Raw genomic sequence first — 24,338 nt, forward strand, 5'->3', positions numbered from 1 at the left:
GGCCTTTTCCGTAACTATTCTCAGCCTGGTCACTGTTCCTCAAATGTTCGCCTGCTGAGGTATACTCCAATTTTTCCACTTCTTTCCGACAACCTAGGAAATGAGGAAGAGGAGTAGGCCATTCATGCCTGTTCCGCCATTCAACGAGATCATTTCTGATCTGTGGCTTAACTCCATAAACCTGCCTTGGGCCCATATGCCTGAACACCCTTTGCTTAACAAAACATAACTCTCTCAGAGTTAAAATTAACAACTGATCCAGCATCCTTTGCCATTTGTGGAAGACAATTCCAAACCTCCCCCACCCTGTGTGTGTCGAAGTCCTTCCCAACATCTCGCCTGAATGGTCCGGCCCTAATTCTCAGATAATGCTCTTGGTTTTAGAAACAATTTATCTTTATCTGTCCTGTCAGTATCTTGAAAACTTCAATCAAATCCACCTCCCCCGACTCCCCCACTCGCCCGCTTAAACTTGTAAATTCTAAAGGACCATATGCAACAATTGGACTGGAAACATAGAATCCCTACAGTGTGGGAGCAGACCATTCGACCTATTGAGTCCACACTGACCCACCGAAGAGCAGCCCACCCAGATTCCACCCTCCCCAATCCCTGCATTTCCCATGGCTGACCCCTTAACCTCTCCTCATATGACAAGCCTTTCTTCCTCAAGATCATTCTTGCAAACCCAGACTGTAGCGGTTCAAGAAGGCAGCTCATCACTGCCTTCTCAAGGGAAAACTAGGGACGGGCAATAAATACATATGAGCAATTTAAGCATGGCTAATCCACCCTAACCTGCACATCTTTAGACTGTGGGAACAAAACCAGAGCACCCAGAGAAAACTCTCTCAGACATGGGGAGAACGTGCAAACTCCACACAGACAGTTGCCTGAGGCTGGAATCAAACCCAGATCCCTGGCACTGCAAGGTAGCAGTGCTAACTACAGAGCCACCATGACAAAGTACATATTTCAAGTATGACTTGAAATAGGAGCAAAATCCTGTGGGCACCCAGAAAGGGAAATAGAAGAAAGCCCTGGAGAAACTCGGCAGTACCTGTGGAGAGAGAAACAGAGCTCTGAAGAAGGTTCATTGAAACATGAACTCAATCTCTCTCTCCACAGATGCTGCCAGATCTGCTGAGGTTCTCCAGCTCTCTCTATATTTCTTTCAGGTATCACTTCCCCCCCTTTATATATAAACTGCCCCTATCCCAGTCTATCCCTATCCTAGCAAACGTGAAGAACCTCATTATCACTGCTCTGTTGTTTTAGCATTTTTAGGAATTTGATTGCAAATAACGCTTCTATCTCCTCCCCACTATTCGGTGGCATTTGCTGTATACTCTACAATGGTTCCTATATTGTCTGGGTCTTTCTAGATGTAGACAGTCTTTACTGGTTTACACAAATTTTTATGAGTCTTAGCTGGTCTTAATGTGTATTTATATATCTTTGCATATCCAAATGAGCCTTACTACATTTTATAACATTTTGGAAGTCTATGCAGAACACTACATGTCTTTTCTGACTTTATCAAGATAAGTTTTGATGGATGCAAACGGGGTGAACCAATGGGGTGTCTCTTGCTCAGACAGTTAGACATCAATTGTATTGGTGTGTGTAACATGAGGGTCGCATACAGGACAGTCCAGGTCAGAAAAGCACGTCTTCTTCCATGAAGAACATGAAACACGGTTGTGTTTTTAATGACAGTTCAAGAATCTCATTCCAATGTTTTATTTCAAGGTTATTTTTGTGAACTGAATTCAAATTCTCAAATGATCATGGGTGCGATCATCCATTCTCTGGATCATAACTGGCATACAATCACATCCACTTACCACGGGAAAGCCCTTCGCTTTCAGTTAGTGGTGATCCCCAGCACTCACACTCAGTAACCTGTCTGTTGTCTTTGCCCCAGGGCGTTGTGTTGGGCTGTTACTTTGGTGCTGCTGCTCTCTACATCTGGGCCATTGGTATCCTGGCCGCAGGTCAGAGTTCGACCATGTCGGGGACATATACAGGACAATTCGTCATGGAGGTAATCCTTGCTTTAAGACCTTCTTTGCGCACTTCTAGTCCTTGAGACAAAAAGGAAGCATTTCAAGTGCTGGAGAAAGCATAGGGAAGAGCCAGGCAATTAGCTCCTCTCGCAGGGATCTGGATTAGACTGAGAGATCTAGACGACTTAACCAGCAAATCAGACACTAAACAGGAGAGAGTCATGAAGCCTTTAGAGCACTGAAAAGATCCTTCGGCCCATCGTGTCCACACTAGCCATCACAATTCCATCTATCCTAAGCCTATTTATAACATTTGGCCCATAGCCTTCTATACTATGGCATTTCAAGTGCTCATCTAAATAGACAGTAGAACATAGGACAGTACAGCACAGTACAGGCCCTTCAGCCCTCAATGTTGTGCCGGTCTTTAATCCTGCTCTGAGATCAGACTAACCTACATATGCTTGATTGTACTATCATCCATGTCCCTATCCAAGAGTCGCTGAAATGTCCCTAATATATCTGACTCTACTACCACTGCTGACAGTGCATTCCACACACCCTCCACTCTCTGAGTAAATGGTTCTGAAATGTGCTGAGGGTTTCTGTCTGCACTGCCTCTTCAGGCAATGAGTTCCAGATTCCCACCACCCTCTGGGTGAAACACTGTTTCCTCAACTCCCCCTCTGAACCACCTGCTCTTCACCTTAAAACTGTGCTCCCTAATTATCAACCCCTCTGCTAAGGGGAAAGGTTTCTCTCTATCCACCCTGTCTCTTCCCTTCAGAACTTTGTCCATCTCAAGTGGGCTCTCTGTTCTCAGAACAACACCAGTGTATCCAGCCTCTCTTCATCACTGAAATGCTCCATCCCAGGCCACATGCTGGTGAATCTCCTCTGCACCCTCTCCTCTGCACACAGTACTCCAGCTCTGGTCTAACTATCATTATATACAGCTCCACCATAACCTCCCAGCTCTTGTATTCAATGTCTCGACTAATAAAGGCAAGTATCCCACATGCCATCTTAACCAGCTTACCGACCAGTCCTGCTGCCTTCAACAATCTATGGACACGAATACCAAGGTCCCTCTGGTACTTTGTACAGCCCCACCATTCAATGTGTACTCCTTGCCTTTTTTGGTAGGACTAAGCTGATGTACTAGAGTCATAGAGATGTACAGCAGGAAACAGACCCTTCAGCCCAACTCGTCCATGCTGACCAGATATCCTAACCTAATCTAGTCCCATTTTCCAGCACTTGGCCCATATCCCTCCAAACCCTTCCTATTCATATACCCATCCAGATGCCTTTTAAATGCTGTAATTGTACCAGCCTCCACCACTTCCTCTGGCAGCTCATTCTATCCACACGCCACCCTCTATGTGAAAATGTTGTTCCCTAGGTCCCTTTTATATCTTTCCCCCTAAACCTATGTCCTCCATTTCTGGACTCCCCTACCCCAGGGAAAAAATCTTGTCTATTTATCCTATCCATGCCCCTCATGATTTTATAAACCTCTGCAAGGTCACCCCTCACCCTCCGATGCTCCGGGGAAAACAGCCCCAGCCTGTTCAGCCTCTCCCCATAACTCAAATTCTCCAACCCTGGCAATATCCTTGTATATCTTTTCTGAACACTTTATCATGTTTCACAATATCCTTCCAACTGGAGGGAGACGAGAATTGCACGCAATATTCCAAAAGTGGCCTAACCAATGTCCTGTACAGCCATAACATGACCTCCCAACTCCTGTCCTCAATGCTCTGACCAATAAAGGAAAGCATACCAAATGCCTTCTTCACTATCCTATCTACCTGTGACTCCACTTTCAAGGAGCTATGAACCTGCACTCCAAGGTCTGTTTATTCAGCAACAGTCCCCAGGACCTTACCATTAAGTGTATAAGTCCTGCCTTGATTTGCCTTTCCAAAATGCAGCACCTCACATTTATTTAAATTAAACTCCATCTGCCACTTCTCTGCCCATTGGCCCATCTGATTAAGATCCTGCTGTAATCTGCGGTAACCTTCTTCACTGTCCACTACACCTCCAATTTTGGTGTCATCTGCAAACTTATTAACTGTACCTCTTAAGCTCACATCCAAATCATTTATATAAATGACAGGAAGTAGTGGACCCTTGCTTTGTAAATGTAAATCACAGTAAGGCTATTAGAGTCATAGAGCCATACAGCACGGAACCAGACCCTTCAGCCCAACCAGTCCATGCCGACCCTAATCCAAACTAAACTAGTCCCACCTGCCTGCTCCTGGCCCATATCCCTCCTAACCTTTCCTATTCACGTCCTGATCCAAATGCCTTTTAAACATTGTAACTGTCCCCACGTCCGCCACTTCCTCTGGAAGTTCATTCCACACATGAACCACTCTCTGTGTAAAAAAAAATGTCCCTCGTGTCTTTTTAAATCTTTCTCCTCTCACCTTAAAAATACTCCCCCTTGTCTTGAACTCCCCCACAATAAGGAAAAGATGGCTGCCTCATCTATACCTCTCATGATTTTACAAACCTCAATAAAGTCATGCCTTAAGCTCCTACGCTCCAGTGAGAAAAGACCCAGCCTCTCCTTCGAACTAAAATCCTCCATTCCCGGCAACATCCTGGTCAATCTTTTCCGACCCCTCTCTAGTTTGTTAATATTCTTCCTTTAAAAGGTTCAAACCAGTTAAAAGGCAAGTTTTGCAGTAAATAGAATGAGGAGACACTGCATAAGGCCAAAGTAAGAGAGTTAAAAATCATTTAGGACTCAATTTGGATGCGGTGATGTTATTTTCTGAACCAATGCACTCAGAAAGGGTCTGCTTGTGTGTGATGCTCATGTGCAAACTCAGGAAGCATTGATGGCCAGTCACCCTTAGAAAGGAAAGAATGCTCAGCAATTCTGACAAGTCCGAAGGCGAAGTGAATCTGTCTTTCGTTACTCCGATGCTGGCCTGTATGCCCGGCTTGGTTTGGGATTGTACTTTGCTTCCTCCTGTGTTAAGAATAAGCACTTTAGTTTTGCCTTAAGTCCTTCAGGGACAGCTCCTTGTCCTTTTGGGGGAGCTGGAGCCGTTTAACGACACATAACGTTAAACATCTCGCAGTGGATCACCCACTAACAGCACTGTCTGTGGATGGCCTTACACAACACCGACTGCAGCGGTTCAAGAAGGCAGCTTGTTAAAAAGGCCTTTTGGCCTATCGAGCCTGTGCCAGTCAAAAACTACTCCCCCCTCACTATTCTAATCCCATTTGTCAGCACTTGGCCCACTGTCTTGGCATCCCAAGTGACACATCTAAATACTTCTTGAATGTGATGAGGGTTTCTGCCTCTCTCACCATTACAGGCAGGGAGTTCTAGACTCCCACCACCCTTGGGGGAGAAAGGTTTTCCTCACATCCCCTCGAAACCTCCAGCCCCTTCCCTTCAATCGATGGCCCCTGGTCATTGATCTCTCCGAGAAAGAGAGAAGTTCCTTCTGGTCTACCCAATCTATGTTGCTCAGCAACATTCTGGTAAATCTCCTCTGCTCCAGGCCAGGTAACATCCTGGTAAATTTCCCCTGCCCCAGACCAGGCAACATCCTGGTAAATCTCCTCTGCTCCAGGCCAGGCAACATCCTGGTAAATCTCCCCTGCTCCAGATCAGGCAACATCCTGGTAAATCTCCTCTGCTCCAGACCAGGTAACATCGTGGTAAATCTCCCCTGCTTCAGACCAGGCAACATTCTGGTAAATCTCCTCTGCTCCAGATCAGGTAACATCCTGGTAAATCTCCCTTGCCCCAGACCAAGCAACATCCTGGTAAATCCCCTCTGCTCCAGACCAGGTAACATCCTGGTAAATCCCCTCTGCTCCAGACCAGGTAACATCCTGGTAAATCTCCCCTGCTCCAGACCAGGCAATATCCTGGTAAATCTCCTCTGCTCCAAACCAGGTAACATCCTGGTAAATCTCCCCTGCTTCAGACCAGGCAACATCCTGGTAAATCTCCCCTGCTCCAAACCAGGTAACATCCTGGTAAATCTCCCCTGTCCCAGATCAGGCAACATCCTGGTAAATCTCCCCTGCACCCTCTCCAGTGCTATCACGTCCCTTCTACAATGTGGATGCCAGAACTGCACACAATACTCTAGCTGTGGCTGAACCAACATTTCACACAGTTCCACCATTGCCTCCCTGCTCTTAAACTCTAGGCCTCGACCTTTTCAAGGGTGACCTTTTCAATTTATTTGGTCATGGTCACATTACGTTTTGTGGGCACATTGGCTGTTGCTTTTCCTATATTAGAAGAGCCACTGAAACCCAACAGTGCAGAAGATGGGCCATTGCGCAGGGCAATGGCACACAGATTAAGTTTCGCAACATCCAATGTCCCTACACCCCACATTGCCTAAAGGAGGCCCTGCTTATGTTTTATTTTAATGGCCCTTAGCCGCTAAAACTGGGGAAAGTTGGAAATGCCATCTTTGGTTTCTCTTTCGTAGGGTTTCTTGAACCTCAAGTGGTCTCGTTTCACCCGTGTTGTCTTCACACGGACAATCGCAATTACCCCCACCCTGTTGGTGGCTGTTTTCCAAAATGTGGACACGCTGACAGGAATGAATGACTTGCTGAATGTTCTGATGAGTTTGCAGGTAAGGAGCTGCCTGTGTTGTAAAGAGACTTCACCGTTCAGGCCAGGAGATGCCACGTGTACACAACTCTGTCTAACTGGAGTGTGCACAAAAGCACAAAGTGCAGAGAAATCAGAGTTAATGCCTTCCTCCGAACTGATGGTAGCCAGGAAAATGTTGGTTTCCAGTATATGCAGAAGATAGGGTTGGGGGCAGAGGGTAAGGAGTAAACAATAGATGGGAATAGAGCCCAAAGAGAGAGAAGAACAGTTGGGCAGAGAAAGGAGTGGATGATGATCTGGCTAGGAGGGTGAATAGCTGGTAATGGGTACTGTTAGTGGCTAACAATGGGTTGTGTGTCACGGCAGACTGTGTGATAACAAGACCTGGTGTGTAGGGGCAAAAGTGAGGACTGCAGATGCTGGAGATCAGAGTCTAGATTGAAGTGGTGCTAGAAAAGCACAGCAACTCAGGCAGCATCCGAGAAGCAGGAAAATCAACATTTTGGGTAAAACTCTGGTGTGTTGGCGGGGTTGGGGTAAGGAGAAAGTGAGGACTGTAGATGCTGGAGATCAAAGTCGAGAGTGTGGCGCTGGAAAAGCACAGCAGGTCAGGCAGCATCCAAAGAGCAGGACAGTCAATGTTTCGGACATCAGCCCTTCATCGGGAATGGGGTAAGGACATGGGAGAAGGTGCCTCGAGCCTTAAAGTTGTTGAATTCGATATTGAGCCCAGAAGGCTGTAGAGGTTCCCAAGCGGAAAATGAGGTGCTATTCTTCCAGCTTGTGTTGAGCATTGCTGGAGCACTGCAGCAAGACTAAGACAGAGATGTTGGCCAGGGAACAGGGTGGGGTGTTAAAGTGACAGGCAACTGGAAGCTCAGGGGCTTTGTCTTGTGCCCTGTTGTAAAGTCTGTCTTATAAACCATGTTACAGAGTTAACCAGTGACTGGTGATCAGACCAATATCAAGAACATGACAATTTTGACAGTAGTTCTTACATAGCCCTGGTCAAAGCAGTTGCTTGGACATTTCACATCTGCAAACGCTGTGCTGTATCTCTGTGCTAACAAGTGGGCAGTTTGGATCACTAACTGCAGTAGCCCAGAGTAGACAATAATATCTCTCTGGAAGGTCATGATTTGGAGATGTCGGTGTTGGACTGGGGTGTACAAAGTTAAAAATCACACAACGCCAGGTTATAGTCCAACCGGTTTAATTGGAAGCACACTAGCTTTCGGAGCGACGCTCCTTCATCAGGTGATTGTGGAGGGCTCGATCGTAACACAGAATTTATAGCAAAAATTTGCAATGTGATGTAACTGAAATTACACATTGAAAAATTGATTGTCTGTTAAGCCTTTCATCTGTTAGAATACAGTGATAGTTTCACTTCTTTCACGTGTAAATCACTGGTTCAGCCCATCTGGTTCAGGAACTCCGTCTAGGGAAGGAAATCTACCATCCTTACTTGGTCTGGCCTCCGTGTGACTCCAGATCCATAGTGACATGGATGCCTCTTAACTGCCCCCTGGACAATTAGGAATGGGCAGTAACTCCTGGCAAGTCACATCCTGCAAATGATTCTTTTTAAAAAATGCCCCGAGTGTCAATAAGTGGCAAATATGCAATGATTGTCAGGTCAAAGGTAATTTCTTGTATACATTGTGGGGGGGCACGGTGGGGTTGACAGGATATGGAGGGCAGCACATCGATGCTACACTGGCTGCATTTTTGCACATGCATGGAGCTGCCCTATTGGCCTCACCAGCATTGTTAACTTCAGGCATCTAAGACTCCTCACATGATATATTTAAGGTACCCGGACAGGCAGGCAGGAATGTCAGAAGGCGTCTCAGAGTTCAACTTTCCGACCCACATGCCTCTCCCTGGTCAGCCTGTTTTCCTAGGCCAGACAAACATGCTCCCCCTCCAAGCCTGGGCCCATAGGGACTCCATTCCCCTCTTGCTCATCCTCCATCATCCTCCATGAAGCCCAGGAGGCTGAAACATTGAACAGCAGGAGCTTTCTGGCGGAGCTGTTCACTCTACAGGCAGCCTCCTGTAGTCGCTTCCTGGCCAAAATGGCTGATGGCCTCATCGTCAGGCTGAGTGATTGGACTTCTAGATTAGAGTGGTGCTGGAAAAGCAGAGCAGGCCAGGCAGCATCCGAGGAGCAGGAAAACCGATGTCTCGAGCAAAAGCCCTTCATTAGCCTTTCCTGTTGAAGGGCTTTTGCCCAAAACGTCGATTTTCCTGCTCCTCGGATGCTGCCTGGCCTGCTCTGCTTTTCCAGCACCACTCTAATCTAGACTCTGATCTCCAGCATCTGCAGTCCTCACTTTCGCCTGAGTGATTGGACTTGTCAAGTGACGGCCCGCCATGCTCCCACAGGTACACCACACCATGCAAACTGGACCACCCAAAGCCCAACATCAGTCAGTGCTGGGTTAGACAGATGCTCCCAGAGGGCTGTACCGTCTCAATGGGCCGACACACTTTTTCTGCCCTGTACAATTCGAAAGCAGTGGCTGCTTACACCAAAGTCCAGTCAGGAGAGAACCTCCACTGCTACAGAAAGTGGACATGTTGCTCGCATGCAGAATCGCAGCATCGCTATGGCACCGAAAGAGGCCTTTCAGCCCATCGGGCCCTGCGCCGGCTCCATTCCCTAATTCCAATTCCTGCTCCACCCCCACCCCACCCCACAGCCCCATTTACATCCAGGTCAGCATCCAATGCCCCTCTTCAACACCGAAATTGAACCTGCCTCGACCACATTCCCACCGGATAAGTAACCGGGGAAGGGGAGCCTGATTCTGGTGATGTGCAAAAAAAGTGTTCCAGGGAGGGAATCGCAACGCTCTCACCTCGCAACCTGACTTCTCACGCTGTTCCATTCCCCTTCCTATCTTACTCCCTGCAAATCTTACCCCACCAAAATTCCCCATGCCCCCACCACTCCCACCCTCGGAGCCCCCACCATATCCCTTTGCAAAAGCCCAGGGAAGTTGACAAGAAGTTTGTTTAGTGAAGTTTGTTTCACTCGGGGTAAATTAGGTAACAAGGTGCCTCAACCCATCGTGCAGTACAGGGGAGGTCCTTCAGTCTACATCGAGCCTGGAACACCAAATATATGTTTCGAGAGCTCAATGCAAGGATCAAGAGAATTCTGAGCAACTTAAAAGGGACCGCCTTAAGAGAGGTGGCAATGCCATGTCAAGCGGGCCGTTTGTCAGACGTTTTGAATAGACCTCTGTGTCGTTACTCAGGGCTACAAATGGGCGGGCATGGGTTTCTTGAGGATTTCACTTCCAGCTGATTTGCTAGTCCGCAACATCTCCCAGGTATCACCTGCCCCTGCAACCTCCCAACCCCTTCAGTCCAAGCAGAATTACCCTCTGTCGTTGTGCCTTGGAGGAAGAAGGGCTGGAGGCTAAAGCTGAATAGATATTCATCATAAAGTGCAGCTACATTATCTTAAGGTGGCTCAGTGGTTAGCACTGCTGCCTCACTGCGCCAGGGACCTGTGTTCGATTCCAGCCTCGGGCGACTGTCTGTGTGGAGTTTGCACATTCTCCCCGTGTCTGCGTGGGTTTTCACTGGGTGCTCCGGTTTCCTCCCACAGTCCAAAGATAGGCAAGTTAGGGTGGATTGGCCATGCTAAATTGCACATAGTGCCAGGGATGTGCAGGTTAGGGTGGATTGGCCATGCTAAATTGTCCCATAGTGTCCAGGGATGTGCAGGTTAGGGTGGATTGGCCATGCTAAATTTTACCATACTGCCCAGGGATGGTGCAGGTTAGGGTGGAATGCCCATGCTAAATTGTCCCATAGTGTCCAGGGATGGTGCAGGTTTGGGTGGATTGGTCATAGGAAACATGGGGATAGGTTGTATCGGGGTGGGATGCTCTTTGGAGGGTCAGTGTGGACTCGATGGGCCGAATGGCCTGCTTCCACACTGCAGGGAGTCTATGATTCCACATTAACCCTTCTTGCGCTGAAGAACAGTCTATTACCTTCAAGGGGAAATGGCCCATTTAGTTGCATTGTGATCTCGACTTATACATTCATGCACTTGTGTCCAGTGAATGCAGCAATATACAGCATCATCAGAAAAACAAAGAAGTGCAGATGTTGTAAATCTGAAGCAAAAAATACCAACTGGTTCTGGAGAAACTCAGCAGGTCTGGCAGCATTTGTGGAGAGAGAAACCGAGAGAACTGACAGCAGCTGGGACAAGATGATATTTATACTGAAGATAAGAAATAAGTAATAAAGGAGTGAGTGGTTAAGTGGAGACACAGCCCACCACACTCAACAATGTGAACAATACCCTGGACATAAAAAGCAGGACAAATCCAACCCGGCCAATTACCGCCCCATCAGTCTCCTCTCGATCATCAGGAAAGTGATGGAAGGTGTCACCAACAGGGCTATCAAGCAGCACCTGCTCAGCAATACCCTGCTCAGTGACGCCCAGTTTGGGTTCCACCAGGGTCACTCAGCTCCTGACCTCATTACAGCCTTGGTTCAAACATGGACAAAAGAGCTGAACTCAAGAGGGGAGGGGAGAGGGACAGCCCTTGACATCAAGGCAGCATTCGGCCAAGTGTGGCATCAAGGAGCCCTGGCAAACCTGGAATCAATGGGTATCAGGGGGCAAACTCTCCGCTGGTTGGAGTCATACCTGGCACATAGGAAGATGGTTGTGGCTGTTGGAGGTCAGTTATCTCAGCTCCAGGACATCTCTGCAGGAGTTCCTCAGGGTAGTGTCCTGGGCCCAACCATCTTCAGCTGCTTCATCAATGACCTTCCCTCCATCATAAGGTCAGAAGTGGGGGATGTTCACTGATGATTGCACAGTGTTCAGCACCATTCACGACTCCTCAGATACTGAAGCAGTCCGTGTTCAAATGCAACAAGATCTGGATAATATCCCGGATTGGGCTGACAAGTGGCAGGTAACATTTGTGCCACACAAATACCAGACTATGACCACCTGCTACCTCATAGCGCCAGGGTCCCGGGTTCGATTCCAGCCTTGGGTGACTGTCTGTGTGGAGTTTGCACATTCTCCCCGTGTCTGCGTGGGTTTCCTCCGGATGCTCCGGTTTCCTTCCACAGTCCGAAGATGTGCAGGTCAGGTGAATTGGCCATGCTAAATTGCCCATAGGGAATGGGTCTGGGTGGGTTACACTTCAAAGGGTCAGTGTGGACTCGTTGGGCCAAATGGCCTGTTTCCACACTGTCGGGAATCTATGACACTGTGGGTCTACCTACAGCACACAGACTGCAGCGGTTCAAGAAGGCAGCTCACCCCCACCTTCTCAAGGGGCAACTAGGGGTGGGCAATAAATGCTGGGCCAAGGCAGCGACGCCCATTTTCCGTAAAGAAATAAAATAAGCCGCTGATCTCCAAGACTGAAATGATGCTGCAAGCAGTGTTGCTGATTTGTGATCAGGCTCGATTTAATTGAGTTGTTACCTGTTGGATAACTCAAAATGCAAAGTTTGGAATTGCAATAAAATCCTTTGCCAGAACAGAAATCCCCGTCAATCATTTTCCCAAACAGACAAGCGTCACCTCAGTCGAACGTGCCATCGAACATTGTCAATGATGTTGGTTCTTGTGTCAACGCCCTGTGCTCCTTTACTAAGTGAAAGCGATGCGCCCTAAACAAAACTAAGAGCCAACAAATTGAAGTGCTTGTGACTCCCTCAGTGTAACAATTGTGCTGAAGAGACTCCCAGCAAAACTGGTCAAGGATGAGTTGACTCTTTTGAAAGGGGCCGGATACACAGCTGACGGGATATGTTATTTCCAGCCTGGACTGAGTTGATCAAACTCTGTAGGACGTAAGGATTCCTAGTTGACGTGACCAGTTTTTTTCTGTTTTAATGTAATACGTCTGTTAGCTCTCATACCAATGAGACGTGGGTCAAGTGGTACTGAATAATTCAATGTTTTTTAAAATTCTGACATCGGAATGACATGCTATGTACATTACATTCACAGGCACTTTCTGCGCTTAAGCTGGGCAGTGCAGTGCTACTGTAGCATGACATGTCAGTGTGTCTAAGTGGACAGAGCTCAAGAAGATGGAGACTGAGAGCTTCCTATCACTTGGTCACCTGCCTTGATACAGCGATAAGCACGTACCTTTTAGTGTCTGTTGGTATCTGCAGTGAGACAGATCGCCACACCAGGATGGTCCAAATGGATCAGTCTTCCAGAAAATTGGTCACTCTTCAGGATCAGGGAATGGTTTCTGTCAAACGCTACCTTGGGAGGTCGAAAGGCTGGGTAGAGTCCACGATAAGATGCAATGCATGTGGATTAGCACGTAGAACAGTACAACACAGTTGTACGATGTTGTGCCGAGCATTTATCGTAATCTAAGATCAATCTAACCTACACACCCCTCAATTTACTGCCATCTATGTGCTTGTCCAGCAGTCGCTTAAATGTCCCGAATATCTCTGACTCTACTACCACCGCTGGCAGTGCATTCCACACACCCGCCACTCTCTGTGTAAAGAACCGACCTCTGACGTCTCACCTATTCCTTCCTCCAGTCACTTTAAAATTATGACCCCTTGCAACAGCCATTTCTACCCTGGGGAAAAGTCTGGCTATCTATGCCTCTCATTACCTTGTACACCTCGATCAAGTCACCTCTCTTCCTTCTTCTCTTCAGTGTGAAAAGCCCCAGCTCACTCAACCTCTCTTCATAAGACATGCCCTCCAGTCCAGGCAATATCCTGGTAAATCTCCTCTGCACCTTCTCTAAAGCATCTACATCCTTCCTATAATGAGGCAACTCGAACTAAATACAATATTCCAAGTGTGGTCTAACCAGAGTTTTATAGAGCTGCAGCAAAACCTCACGGCTCATAAACTCGATCCCCCTGTTAGTGAAAACCAAAACACCATATGCCTTCTTAACAACCCTGTCAACCTGGGTGGCAACTTTGAGGGATCTATAGATGTGGACCCCAAGATCTCTCTGTTCCCCCACACTGCCAAGAATCCTGTCTTTAACCCTGTATTCTGCATTCAAATTGAACCTTCCAAACTGATTCACTTTACATTTATCGCATGAATCACTTCGGCTTGCACAAAAGGATCCCACTGGCAATTCAATAGTGATCGTGAACGGGTAAGATTGTGCAAAATAAAACAAAAACAACTGAGACTTGCATTTAGAAAGTACTTTTCATAACCACAGACAACTCAAAGTGTGGTCAGTTAGCACATAGCAGGCTCCCACCGGCGCCAATGTGATAAAGGCTCTTGTGATGTTCGTTGAGGGAGAAATATTGATGAGGTTGCCTCAGGGACAGAGCTCCAGCACTCATCGATGGCTCCATGGCCATGGTTTCCATTGCTCCTGCCTGGCACAGCAGACGGGGCCTCAATTTATTGCCTTGTCCAGAAGTGGGTGTCTCCAGTGGTGTATCACTCCATTGGTACTACACTGGATGCCAGTCTATATCCTTCTGCCAGTGTCTCAGTGTGGGAGTTGAAGCCAAGACGAGAGTGATACCCACTGAGCTACACTGGTCACGCCAATCTCCGATAATCCGGAACAGTGCAGAGATCGGTCGCCTTCCACCATTTTGAAAGCGCCAATTGACTGGCTGTTGTGCTTGTTAAACGGGATAAAAGGCAATGGGGATCAGGAGGGGCAAGTGGAGTTGAGACCAGGATAGGATCGGAGGGCTGAAATGTCCTACTCCCGCTCCGAATTCCTATGTTCCTTAAAGAGCTGAGATTCTGCACTGGTTCTTTTTAAAGCTGCCACGTCCAATTCCCGGCCTTCAGACAATTTGAGAGTCATGCCAGACGTGAGTGGGCAGCACAAAGGCGCAAAGAAATGGAGCCATGGCTCTATATGGCATCAGCTGGTGAAGATGGCAGCGTTTGACCACATTTTCTTCATCGTTTCGAGTCTGACGCTGGAAGCATGGCCAGGTTGTGAGGACAGGGGGCTGTTAAATTCAAGGCTGTGAGCAAGTCCCTTTGCTGTGCTGTACCGCAACCCTCCCCCAGCCGAACAGCTTCCAATCCTGCCCCCTGTCTCACTGCTCAGATAGCACTGCAGATTGCATGCCTCTCCCTTTGGGTCAGCTGTACCTGTTGGACATCTTTCTTGTTGAGAGTTTGTCAGTTACCACAGGTCAGAACCCTCCCCCCAGCATCATTCAGGGGCACTAGTACTGTCACCCCTCACTGGGGCAGCACACTGAAAATCAAGCTCCACTATTCAGGGAATCATCACAAAACTTCCAGGGTTTTAAAAGTACACTGGATTCCCTAATTTTCTTGTCTTTTTGATGCAGGCTGACAGAAAGCGTTGGCCAGATTCCTGTACATAATATGATTTACTATTTATTACAAGTTCTCTACTTATTACAGCCCCTTTATAGACTCCAACTTTGCATGCACACATATGCATACATGCACATAAACAGACAGACACAGTCTCACACACAAATACCTGCATGTGCACACAGCCTCACACACACACACTCACATATACACACACATGCACACACAATCTCACAGTCTCAGACACACTCATACACATGCAGACACATTAACAGTCTCTCACACATGTACATAGTCTCACACATGCTCATACACACACATTCTCATACACTCTCTCACACACAGTGTCGCATACATACCTATGCCCACGTGCACACACCCTCACACACACAGAGACACACAGTCTCTCTCACACACACATGTACACATACATTCACACACAGTCTCACACACTGAGTCTCTCTCTCACGCACATACACAGATGCACACAGTCTCTCTCTCTCACACACACATGCGTGCGCGTACATACACACACAACTGCACACACAGTCTCTGTCACATAAGGGGAAAAACATAGATGTTATGGGGGATGGGACAAACTGGGAATGCAGTACAGTGGTTCTTGTTCACAGGGGTTGCTGAGACCATTCTTATGATTCTTGGGCTGATCAGAATGCTGCTTGGTCTTCCTTCTCCAGATGCTGCCACTGATTTGCAAGAGGCACAGGGTGGCTGGCTTATCCTTATTATAAACGTTATCTGTTTTATTAAAAATCACAGCAACTACTGGAGGGAAAAAACAAAGAGTTTTCTTCGGGCTTAAAGTGGCTTTTACTGCAGAGAACAGTGAGACCTGCTCAACTGGTAGGGATGTGAAGGCTTCCCTTTGTCTGTAGTCCTAAGCTGTTCCCCAACCTGCGAACCAATCACGCAGTTGTTGTCAGGCAGAAAGTCCTTGTCATCGATAGCTGGTCATGAGTCCACAGACTAATCAGCTCCTTGTTGCTGGCTGATTCTCTATTTGTACACCCCCTTGGCTCCAGCACATCTGCAAATTACACTTCCATTGGAACATGCTGTGTAAACCATGTTTACAACAAGTGTCCAATTTTGCAAGCACCGCGGCGACCCTTCGTTTGGAAAGAAGTTCTGTCCTCATTTCAGTCTGCAATTAAAAAGAAAGCAGTCTGTCGGGATTCTGTGTTCCTTCTGGTTGTATCTGCATAATTCCGTATTATTCAGGCCTTCAGACCCAGCTCTAATTCACAATCTTTCAACTCTTTACAGCTGCCATTTGCATTGATCCCGGTATTGACGTTTACCAGCATGGGCTCAGTCATGCACGACTTCGCTAATGGGCTGTAAGTAATTCAAATCCAACTCCCCCCAACTCTTTCCAGCCTCATTTTTCCCCTGGAGCGTTGGAGGCTGAGGGATGACCTTATAGAGCTTTATAAAATCCTGAGGGGCCTGGATAGGGTCAGTAGCCAATATCGTCTGCTGTGGTGGTGGGCCAATGGGATTCAAACCTGGGTCCCCAGAACATTAGCTGGGTCTCTGGATTAACACCACAGCGATAATACCACAAGGCCATTACTCCTCCTGGGCTGTAGACCAGACATGCGTAATGGGACAGGGTGAGAGCATAGACATAACAGTTCAAATTCTTAAGGGGGACCTCCATTTTCCATTCGCTCTATTTCGGAAAGGTTTTCTAGCCGAAGCAACTCGGAAACCTGCCGGTGATCAAACACAAGTGATGGAGAAAGATTTAAAAGGGAACTAAGGGGCACCTTTTTCACACAGAGGGTGGTATGTGTATGGAATGAGCTGCCAGAGGAAGTGGTGGAGGCTGGTACAAATATAACATTTAAAAGGCATCTGGATGGGTATATGAATAGGAAGGGTTTGGAGGGATATGGGCCAAAAAGGGGAGGTGATGGCCTAGTGGTATTATCACTGGACTGTTAACCTGGAGACCCAGGTAATGTTCTGGGGACCAGGGTTCAAATCACGTCATGACAGATGGTGGAATTTGAATTCAATAAAAGCCTGCAGTGAAGAGTCTAATGGTGACCATTAATCCATTGTCGATTGTTGGAGAAACCTGTCTGGGTTCACTAATGTCCTTCAGGGAAGGAAATCTGCCATCCTTGCTGGTCTGGCCTAGCCAGCGACATTCTCATCCAATGAGTGAATTAACAAAAAAGGCACTGGATTAATTTCGGACATCTGGTCGGCATGGGCAGGTTGAACCAAAGGGTGTGTATGACTCCAAAGGCTTTACTGGGGACATACTGAAAGATCGCCACTTGACTCCACAGCGAAGTGTAAGAGGTGGTTGTGGAGGAGGGAGAGAAGGGATTGCTAGTGGACAGAGCAAGTAACGAAGGGGAGAAGTTGCAGATTAGCAGGATCAAAACTGAGCTCAGTCCCGACATTCCCCAGTGCCAGAGAGGAACAGCGAGCAGAATATATTCAGTGCCCATGAGCAGTAGGCAGGGCTTAGAAGTAACAGGGAGATTGGCAAAAATGGGCTATTTCTATCTCCAATCTTAGACACTGCAATGTGCGTGTGTGGGTGGGATGGAATGACAGTTTATTTACCTCATGGTGAGGGGAGAGGTTGAGAACGTGAGTGTTTCCATGGTAACCTGAGCAGTGCAGGAATCGAACCCATGCTGTTGGTATCTCTTTATATTACAAACCAGCCAACCCAGTATGTGTCATTCAGGAGTTTGAGTGTTTTCCACTTCAGAGATTTTCAAATCTTCAGTAATCTAGCACGTCTCCGTTGACATACTTGCAAACAATGGGGGTCTGGAAGGGTTAGAGGCCCTCACCCTGAGCATCTTCTGATCGGCCATTTTAGAGACCAGAATCAAAAATGGCTGCCATTTTGAGTCTTTCAGTCTGCTGCTGAAGTTGCTGACCCTTCAGAAACACTTTGTTTTCTGAGCGGGGAAACCCCTTCATTTCTGCAGTGTATTTGTACGCGCAAAAGAACAAAAATGGAAGGTGTAGCATTGCACAAACTGCGCAGAACTCTCGAGGCTGAATGTGGAATGTAGGAGGTTACACTGAGAGGGAATCTACCCTCGACACTGCTCAACACTCTTGCGTCATCAACTTGTTTGCATGGCACATTTTGCGTCAATGCCGAGGATTTTCGTTGCACCCTTGAAAGTTCACCCACCTACAGGCCACTCTGCTTGCGCTGCCACAGGGAGCAGGTGAAATGGTGGCACCACCTGGCCATGCCAACTGGGAGGCTTGCCAGGCCGTCGGTTTGTTTCTCAAATGTACGCCAGGTGGACAGCCGGATGCCAGTCCAGATTCAGTGCTTGACAGTCACGCAATAACCTACCGGGCAATGTCACGCCCTCTCCCCCCACCCCAACACACAAAGACGTCACCTGATGAGATGCTATGTCCAAACCCTTAATTGAAGGCCTAGGGTGAAATGATGCGTGGGGCTATCGGAAAAAGGCTGGAGATTAGCGCTAGGGGATAGAATCAACATGGATACGACGGCGTGAATATCCTCCCACTGCACTGTGATCGTTCAAAGCGCTTGCATGGCTAACACTCTCTCAACTGTTTTCTTGTTCCCACAGAGTGTGGAAGATCATCGGGGGATTTATCATTCTGATCATCTGCTGCATTAACATATATTTTGTGATCGATTATGTGAGGAGTCTGCATGCGATGGCATTCTACATTGTGGTTGCAGTCATAGCAGTTGCCTACCTGTCTTTTATAAGTTACTTGGTAAGTTCTTCATTATTTCTTCTTTGAAGTGTCACCAGTTCACACATCAGCAGCATATTGTTGGCAATTAGAATGGATTGCACGTTTCCAAAATCGTGTCAATTGATCATTTTAATGGAAGGAATGTTTCGAATGAGAATGAGGTTTTATTGTCAAGTGTACTCAAGGGATACAGGAGGACAGTGAAAAGTTCACAATGTGGCCATTCCAGGCGCCATCTTAGATACAAAGGAACCTCGGCACAAGATCTTCAGTGTAAAGAAAAGTAAAGAAGTAAAGTTAAGCGTTCAACATTGCAGTCTTTATTAAATGTGTTTGGGAATGGGTTTCAAAGAGGCAGGACAGCTGTGCAGCGGATTAAACAATGGGAGGTGGGTCCTGAGAAACGGAGCAACTGTCTTTGAGTTTGAGACTCCGACCAGAGCCTCACTTGGTTGTTCTCCAGGGTTCAGTGCCACATCAATCCAAAGTGATCCTGAGGAAGGGGAACTGATCCCAGCCGGGGCTGCGGAAGGAGAGGGATCAATCGGTTGTGTCTCCTTTTCTCCCTCCACATTCCCACAATGCCAGCTCAGAGTGCTCTCCCCCCAGTTCATTCTTTATCCACCTCCACGTAACCAGTGAATCACCCACAATGGCTTCTCTTCCTGCTCCCGTTCTCTCGGATAATCCCTCAAGGATCAATCCTTGTTCCCCTCCTATTTCTCATCTCCGTGCTGCCCTCATTGACGCCATCTGAAGACACACTGACACTGACCCACCCCCAGCTCTACCGCACCATCGCCTCCCTCTCTCTCTTCGCCTTGCTTCCCCTCCCCCTCTTTCTCTCTTTCTTTCTCATTCCCTCCTTCTCCCTCTCTATTGTCCTCCCTTTCTCTCTCTTCCTCTTTTTCTCTCCCTGTCCCTTTTCTCCTCCTTTCTCTCTCTCCCCCTCTCCTTCCATCTCTAGCTCTCTCTATCCCCCCTCACTCTCTCTCCCTCACTGTCTCTCTACCCCCCTTCCCCCACCTCCCCTTTTCTATCTCAAGTCCTCTCTATCGTACCCCCATTCTGTCTCCCTCTCTCTCTCCCTCTTTCCCCGTCTCTCCCTCTCTTTATCACCCACTCTCTCTCTCTATCCCCTCTCTCTCCCCATCTCTATCTCAAGTTCTCTCTATCCCTCCCCTCTCTCTCTCTCCCCCTTTGCCCCCTCTTTCTCTTGCCTCACTCTCTCTCTCCCTCACCATCCCTCTCCCCCTTCCCCCCCTCTCTATCTGGAGTCCTCTCTATCTCCCCCCCCTTTCTGTCTCCCTCTCTCTCTCTCTTTCCCCATCTCTCCCTCTCTTTATCACCCACACTCTCTCCCCGTCTCTATCTCAAGTCCTCTCTATCCATCCCCTCTCTCTCTCCCCTTTGCCCCCTCTCTCTCTCCCCTCACTCTCTCTCCCTCACCATCCCTCTTCCCCTTCCCACCCCATCTCTATCTGGAGTCCTCTCTATCTCCCCCCCTTTCTGTCTCCCTCTCTCTCTCATTCCCTCTTTCCCCATCTCTCCCTCTCGTTATCACCCACACTCTCTCTTTCACCCTCCCTCATCCTCTCTCTCTCTCTGTCTCTCACCCCCCTCACGTTCTCTCCCTCATCCTCTCTCCTTCACCCTCTCTCTCTCCTCCCCTCTAGTCCTCTCTCTCTATCACCCCCTCTTTCTCTCTCCCTCTAATTCCTCCCTCTCTGTCCCTCTCTCTCCCTTCCTCTTTCTCTCCCTCTCTCTCATCCTGTCTCCCTATCTCCCTCCTCTTTCTCTCCCCCCACTCTCTATCTCCCTCCCTCTCTCTCTCTTCTCCCAATTAATTAACCCACCCTCTCTCCCCTTTCCTTCTCTCTCCCGCTCTCTCTCTCTTTTCCCGTCTCTCCCTCTCTGTATCACCCACTCTCTCTTTCACCCTCTCTCCCCCCTCACTCTCTCTCTCTCTCCCTCCCACTCCCTCTCCTCCCCCTCCACCTCTCTCTTTCTCTCTCTCTCCACTGGTGCTAAATTCCCAGACTGCCGATCCAACATCCCATCCTGGCTGAGCAGGAATTCAGGGATCGATATCGGATGGACTGATGCCATTGTTTACATTCCCTGCTCCAAACTCGTGCAGGAATCACTAAAAGCGAGCATCCAAGTCCAGCGGGGAATAGGGAAGGCAAATTGAAGGTTCAGGGTTTGTGCTGTTAAAAATCACAAGTTGGACTCTAACCTGGTGGTGTGTGATTTTTAACTTTGTCCACCCCAGTCCAACACCGGCACCTCCACACCAGGTTTTACACAGCAGTTTGTTTTGTATGTCACATTAAAGAGGCAGGTCTCACTCTCTTCTGATGGTGTGTAAAACTGGAGCTGCTTCTCCTGAGATACACAGGAGCCTGGGACTGCTTCACTTTGTTGAAAAGTGCGCTTTTCCAGCACCACATTTTTCGACTCTGATCTCCAGCATCTGCAGTCCTCCCTTTCTCTCAATGCTTTACTTTGTTCACCAGCTCAGCTGCCTGGATGGCTGGTTTGCTATTGTTAATGGACCAGACCGAACTCCCTCAAAATATATTCAAAAGATTGTCTTGTCCCTAACCTTTTCTCATTTTAAAGGTAAGTTGCAATTTGATTGGTCAAGCTCCTCGTTAAGCAAAACACACTTTATTTTCACACCACAGTTGAAATATAGACAAAATAAAAGAATTAGTTTAACAGTAACTGTCAACGCTTAACAAAATAATCGATATATTAACTACTAAATAACTGTTCCAGTACAGTAACATCCCTGAAACACACCTTTGGCAAAGGCAAAGGTCATAAAATCGATGGCCTCACAAGCAATTCTCCAAGCAGGGAAAACTCCAGCCTTTAGCTGTAACAGAGGGAAAGAGAGAGAGAGACAGCTTGCACAGCCATCTTCAAATGCCCAACAACTGAACACTAAACTAAAACTCAGTTCTATTGGAGCCTGACTCCACCCAGTCAGGCTGCTTCTATTGTTCCAACTTTAAAAAGAAACCCAAGGCCTCACAAGCTGTTTATTTTATTGGATCCAAATAGAGAGCTCTGGACCTCTGTCTCAAAAGCTCTCTTCAAAAAAAAGGACTAATTATGCCTCTTAAAGCCATTGCACTATGCAGGGTGATGCTAGCAGTGTAGATTCAATTAGGATCAAGGGTATAGGAGATAAAGCAGGAGCAGGGAACTGAGTTGGATGAGCAGCTATGATCCGGTTAAATGGGCAGACCAGGCTCAAGTGACCAATTCTTGCTTATGATTCTGTGGCACCACTCGTGTCTGTCTCTGATGAGAGTACAATCTCATGGTTCTCTGAAAGCATGATTTGATTTGATTTGTTATTGTCACGTGTACAAAGATATTATTTTGTGTGGTATCCAGACAAATCATCCCTTACATAAGTACATCAGGGTAATAGAACAGAATGCAGAATATAGTGTTACAGCTACAGAGAAGGTGCAGAGAAAGGTCAGTTCTAGTATACGAGAGGTCCGTTCATAAGTCTGATAACAACAGGGAAGAAGCTGCTCCTGAATCTGTTGGTAGGTGCTCTCAAATCTTTTGTCTCTTCTGCCTGATGGAAGAGATTGGAAGAGAGTGTACCCGGGGTGGGAGGGGTCTTTGATGATGTTGGCTGCCTTCCTGAGGCAGTGGGAAGTGTAGACGGAGTCAATGGATGGAAGGTTGGGTTGTGTGAGGGACTGGGCTGTGTTCACAACTCTCTGTAGTTTGTTACAGTCCTGGGCAGAGCAGTTACCATACCAAGGCATGATGCACCCGGAGAGGATGCTTTCCGTGGTGCATCTGTAACAATTGGTCAGAGTCATTATGGACATGCCTTCTTCGCCTCCTGAAGAAGTAGAGGTGCTGGTGTGCTTTCTTCACCGTCATGTCAATGTAGAAAGACCAGAATAGACCGTTGGTGATAGTTATTCCTAGGAACTCAGCACCATGGTGGGCTTTATTTTCCCCTTTTACAGTCTGCGACTAAACCCCGCATGCCTCTTGTTTTTGACTGTGTTTCTAGGTGTGGTTTTGTTTGGTTGCGATGGGTGTCCAGACCTTAGCCTGTGGACGTACGGTGAGCGTGAGCAGGGTGATGATCTTGGAAGATCAGAAGCAGACATTCCGTCGGACAGGATCACAGCGCTCGGCAGACACTAGTACCTTCCAGTGAAGACTGTATCTGCGGGAGTCACGGGAAGTGTTTATTTTGCTGACAGAGCATTTCTCAAATGGGAACAAGTCCACGGATTTACTGTAAATAAATGATTGTCACGAATCATGATCAGGAGTTGTATTGGTGCCCGATTCAGGAGACGATGATGATGCAATTGATTTTAATGACAAGTAAACATCTTAATTTCCACTTGACTTCCATCTGACCACTGCAAACTGAAGATACGGTCCCAGGATCTGGAGGTGAAACCAATGCCCGCTCTGTTACGATGCCAATAATGCCAGTGGGCAGTGCCGGTGACATTGAATTTCCGAGGTGTTTCTCTGGGCTCAGCTGTGTTAGTGGGGGCTAACTTGCTTCCAGGTAGGCCCACGTTGGATGATTGTTAAAATAATATTTATTGAATTGACACCCTTCACAGCAGAGTGTGAAGCAGAGGGCATTCTAGGAGATACAAGGTGCCTTGCCTGTGGTAGGGAGTCCCCTGACTGTCAGGCTGAGAAACCCTGGACCACGTCAATGCCAGTGAGTTTAGCGGTGTCACTCAGAGTGGTTTCAGGTTCCAGCTCCCAGACCAAAAGCGCCACAGCCTGGCTGCGAGCCTTCTCTGTCTGATGTGAATGCTGAACCAGTTTTTACCAGAGAAAGAAAGATTTCTTAAGGTGGGAAACGATGTGAGATGGGAGGAGGCAAGACAGAGAGAGAGAGAGACAGGAGGAATCAAGAGAGAGGTGGAGGGAGCAAGAGAGAGAGAAAGGAGGAGAAAAGAGAGAGGAGGCGGCAAGAAGGAAGCAAGACAAGGCAAGAGGGAGAGGTAGAACGAGGGTGACATGATCACTGTGCCATGAGAGCCCTTGCTACTCCAGGGCATTGTGGCCATGCCACTGATGCCCCTTTGGTGGTTCTGGAGGCCCTGTTAGTGCCCGCCTGTTTGTCTCACCCAGTTTGTGCACTCCCTTCGCTGGGTGATCGTTGGTGCATCAAGGGAGGAGGGAGGTGAGTGCCTGTGGATTGTCACGTGGTATAATTCTGTCAATGTTTGCCGTTGTATTTTGAAATGATCCCGAATTATTGTAAGCTGTAGATTCTCAAAAATAAATAAATGAATTTGAACAGAAGTGCAGCTGTCTGTTTTTCTTCCTCAACCCTATGTCTTTCCTCAATATGCTGGCATTGCTGGCTGGCACAGTTCCACATGCCCCCCAGGGTCACTTCAACACTCTCCCCAAATTCCCACTTCCCTGTAACTTCTGACTCCCCAGAACCAGCCTCCCCAACACTGACAGCCCAGCCCCTGTATCTGACAAACCACCACCTATTGTCATCACAGGTCACTGCAGCTTCAAACCTCCCTGTCTCTGGCAACTTCAATGCTCCTTTGAGCCATGTTCTGTTCACCGTTGCCTCAGGACC

At 47.7% G+C, this 24,338-nt stretch overlaps 1 protein-coding gene across 4 annotated transcripts in view; it reads left to right on the forward strand.

Moving 5' to 3' along the window:
• The window catches only part of LOC122543268 (natural resistance-associated macrophage protein 2-like), a 428,402-nt gene extending 404,365 nt beyond the window's left edge, over positions 1-24,037 (forward strand). For all 4 annotated transcript variants that reach the window (XM_087985576.1, XM_087985578.1, XM_087985575.1 and 1 more), the window contains 5 exons: positions 1,928-2,047; positions 6,500-6,649; positions 16,250-16,323; positions 18,580-18,733; positions 22,773-24,037. In XM_087985576.1, coding sequence (XP_087841702.1) covers positions 1,928-2,047; positions 6,500-6,649; positions 16,250-16,323; positions 18,580-18,733; positions 22,773-22,922 — 648 coding nt within the window. In that variant the 3' untranslated portion in view covers positions 22,923-24,037. The remainder of the gene's footprint in view (positions 1-1,927; positions 2,048-6,499; positions 6,650-16,249; positions 16,324-18,579; positions 18,734-22,772) is intronic.
• Positions 24,038-24,338: the final 301 nt, after the last annotated feature.

This window comes from Chiloscyllium plagiosum, unplaced genomic scaffold (genome assembly GCF_037043375.1).
Source record: "Chiloscyllium plagiosum isolate Xiang-an unplaced genomic scaffold, Cpla_swu_hap1 HiC_scaffold_53X, whole genome shotgun sequence".
Taxonomy (NCBI): Eukaryota; Metazoa; Chordata; class Chondrichthyes; order Orectolobiformes; family Hemiscylliidae; genus Chiloscyllium; species Chiloscyllium plagiosum.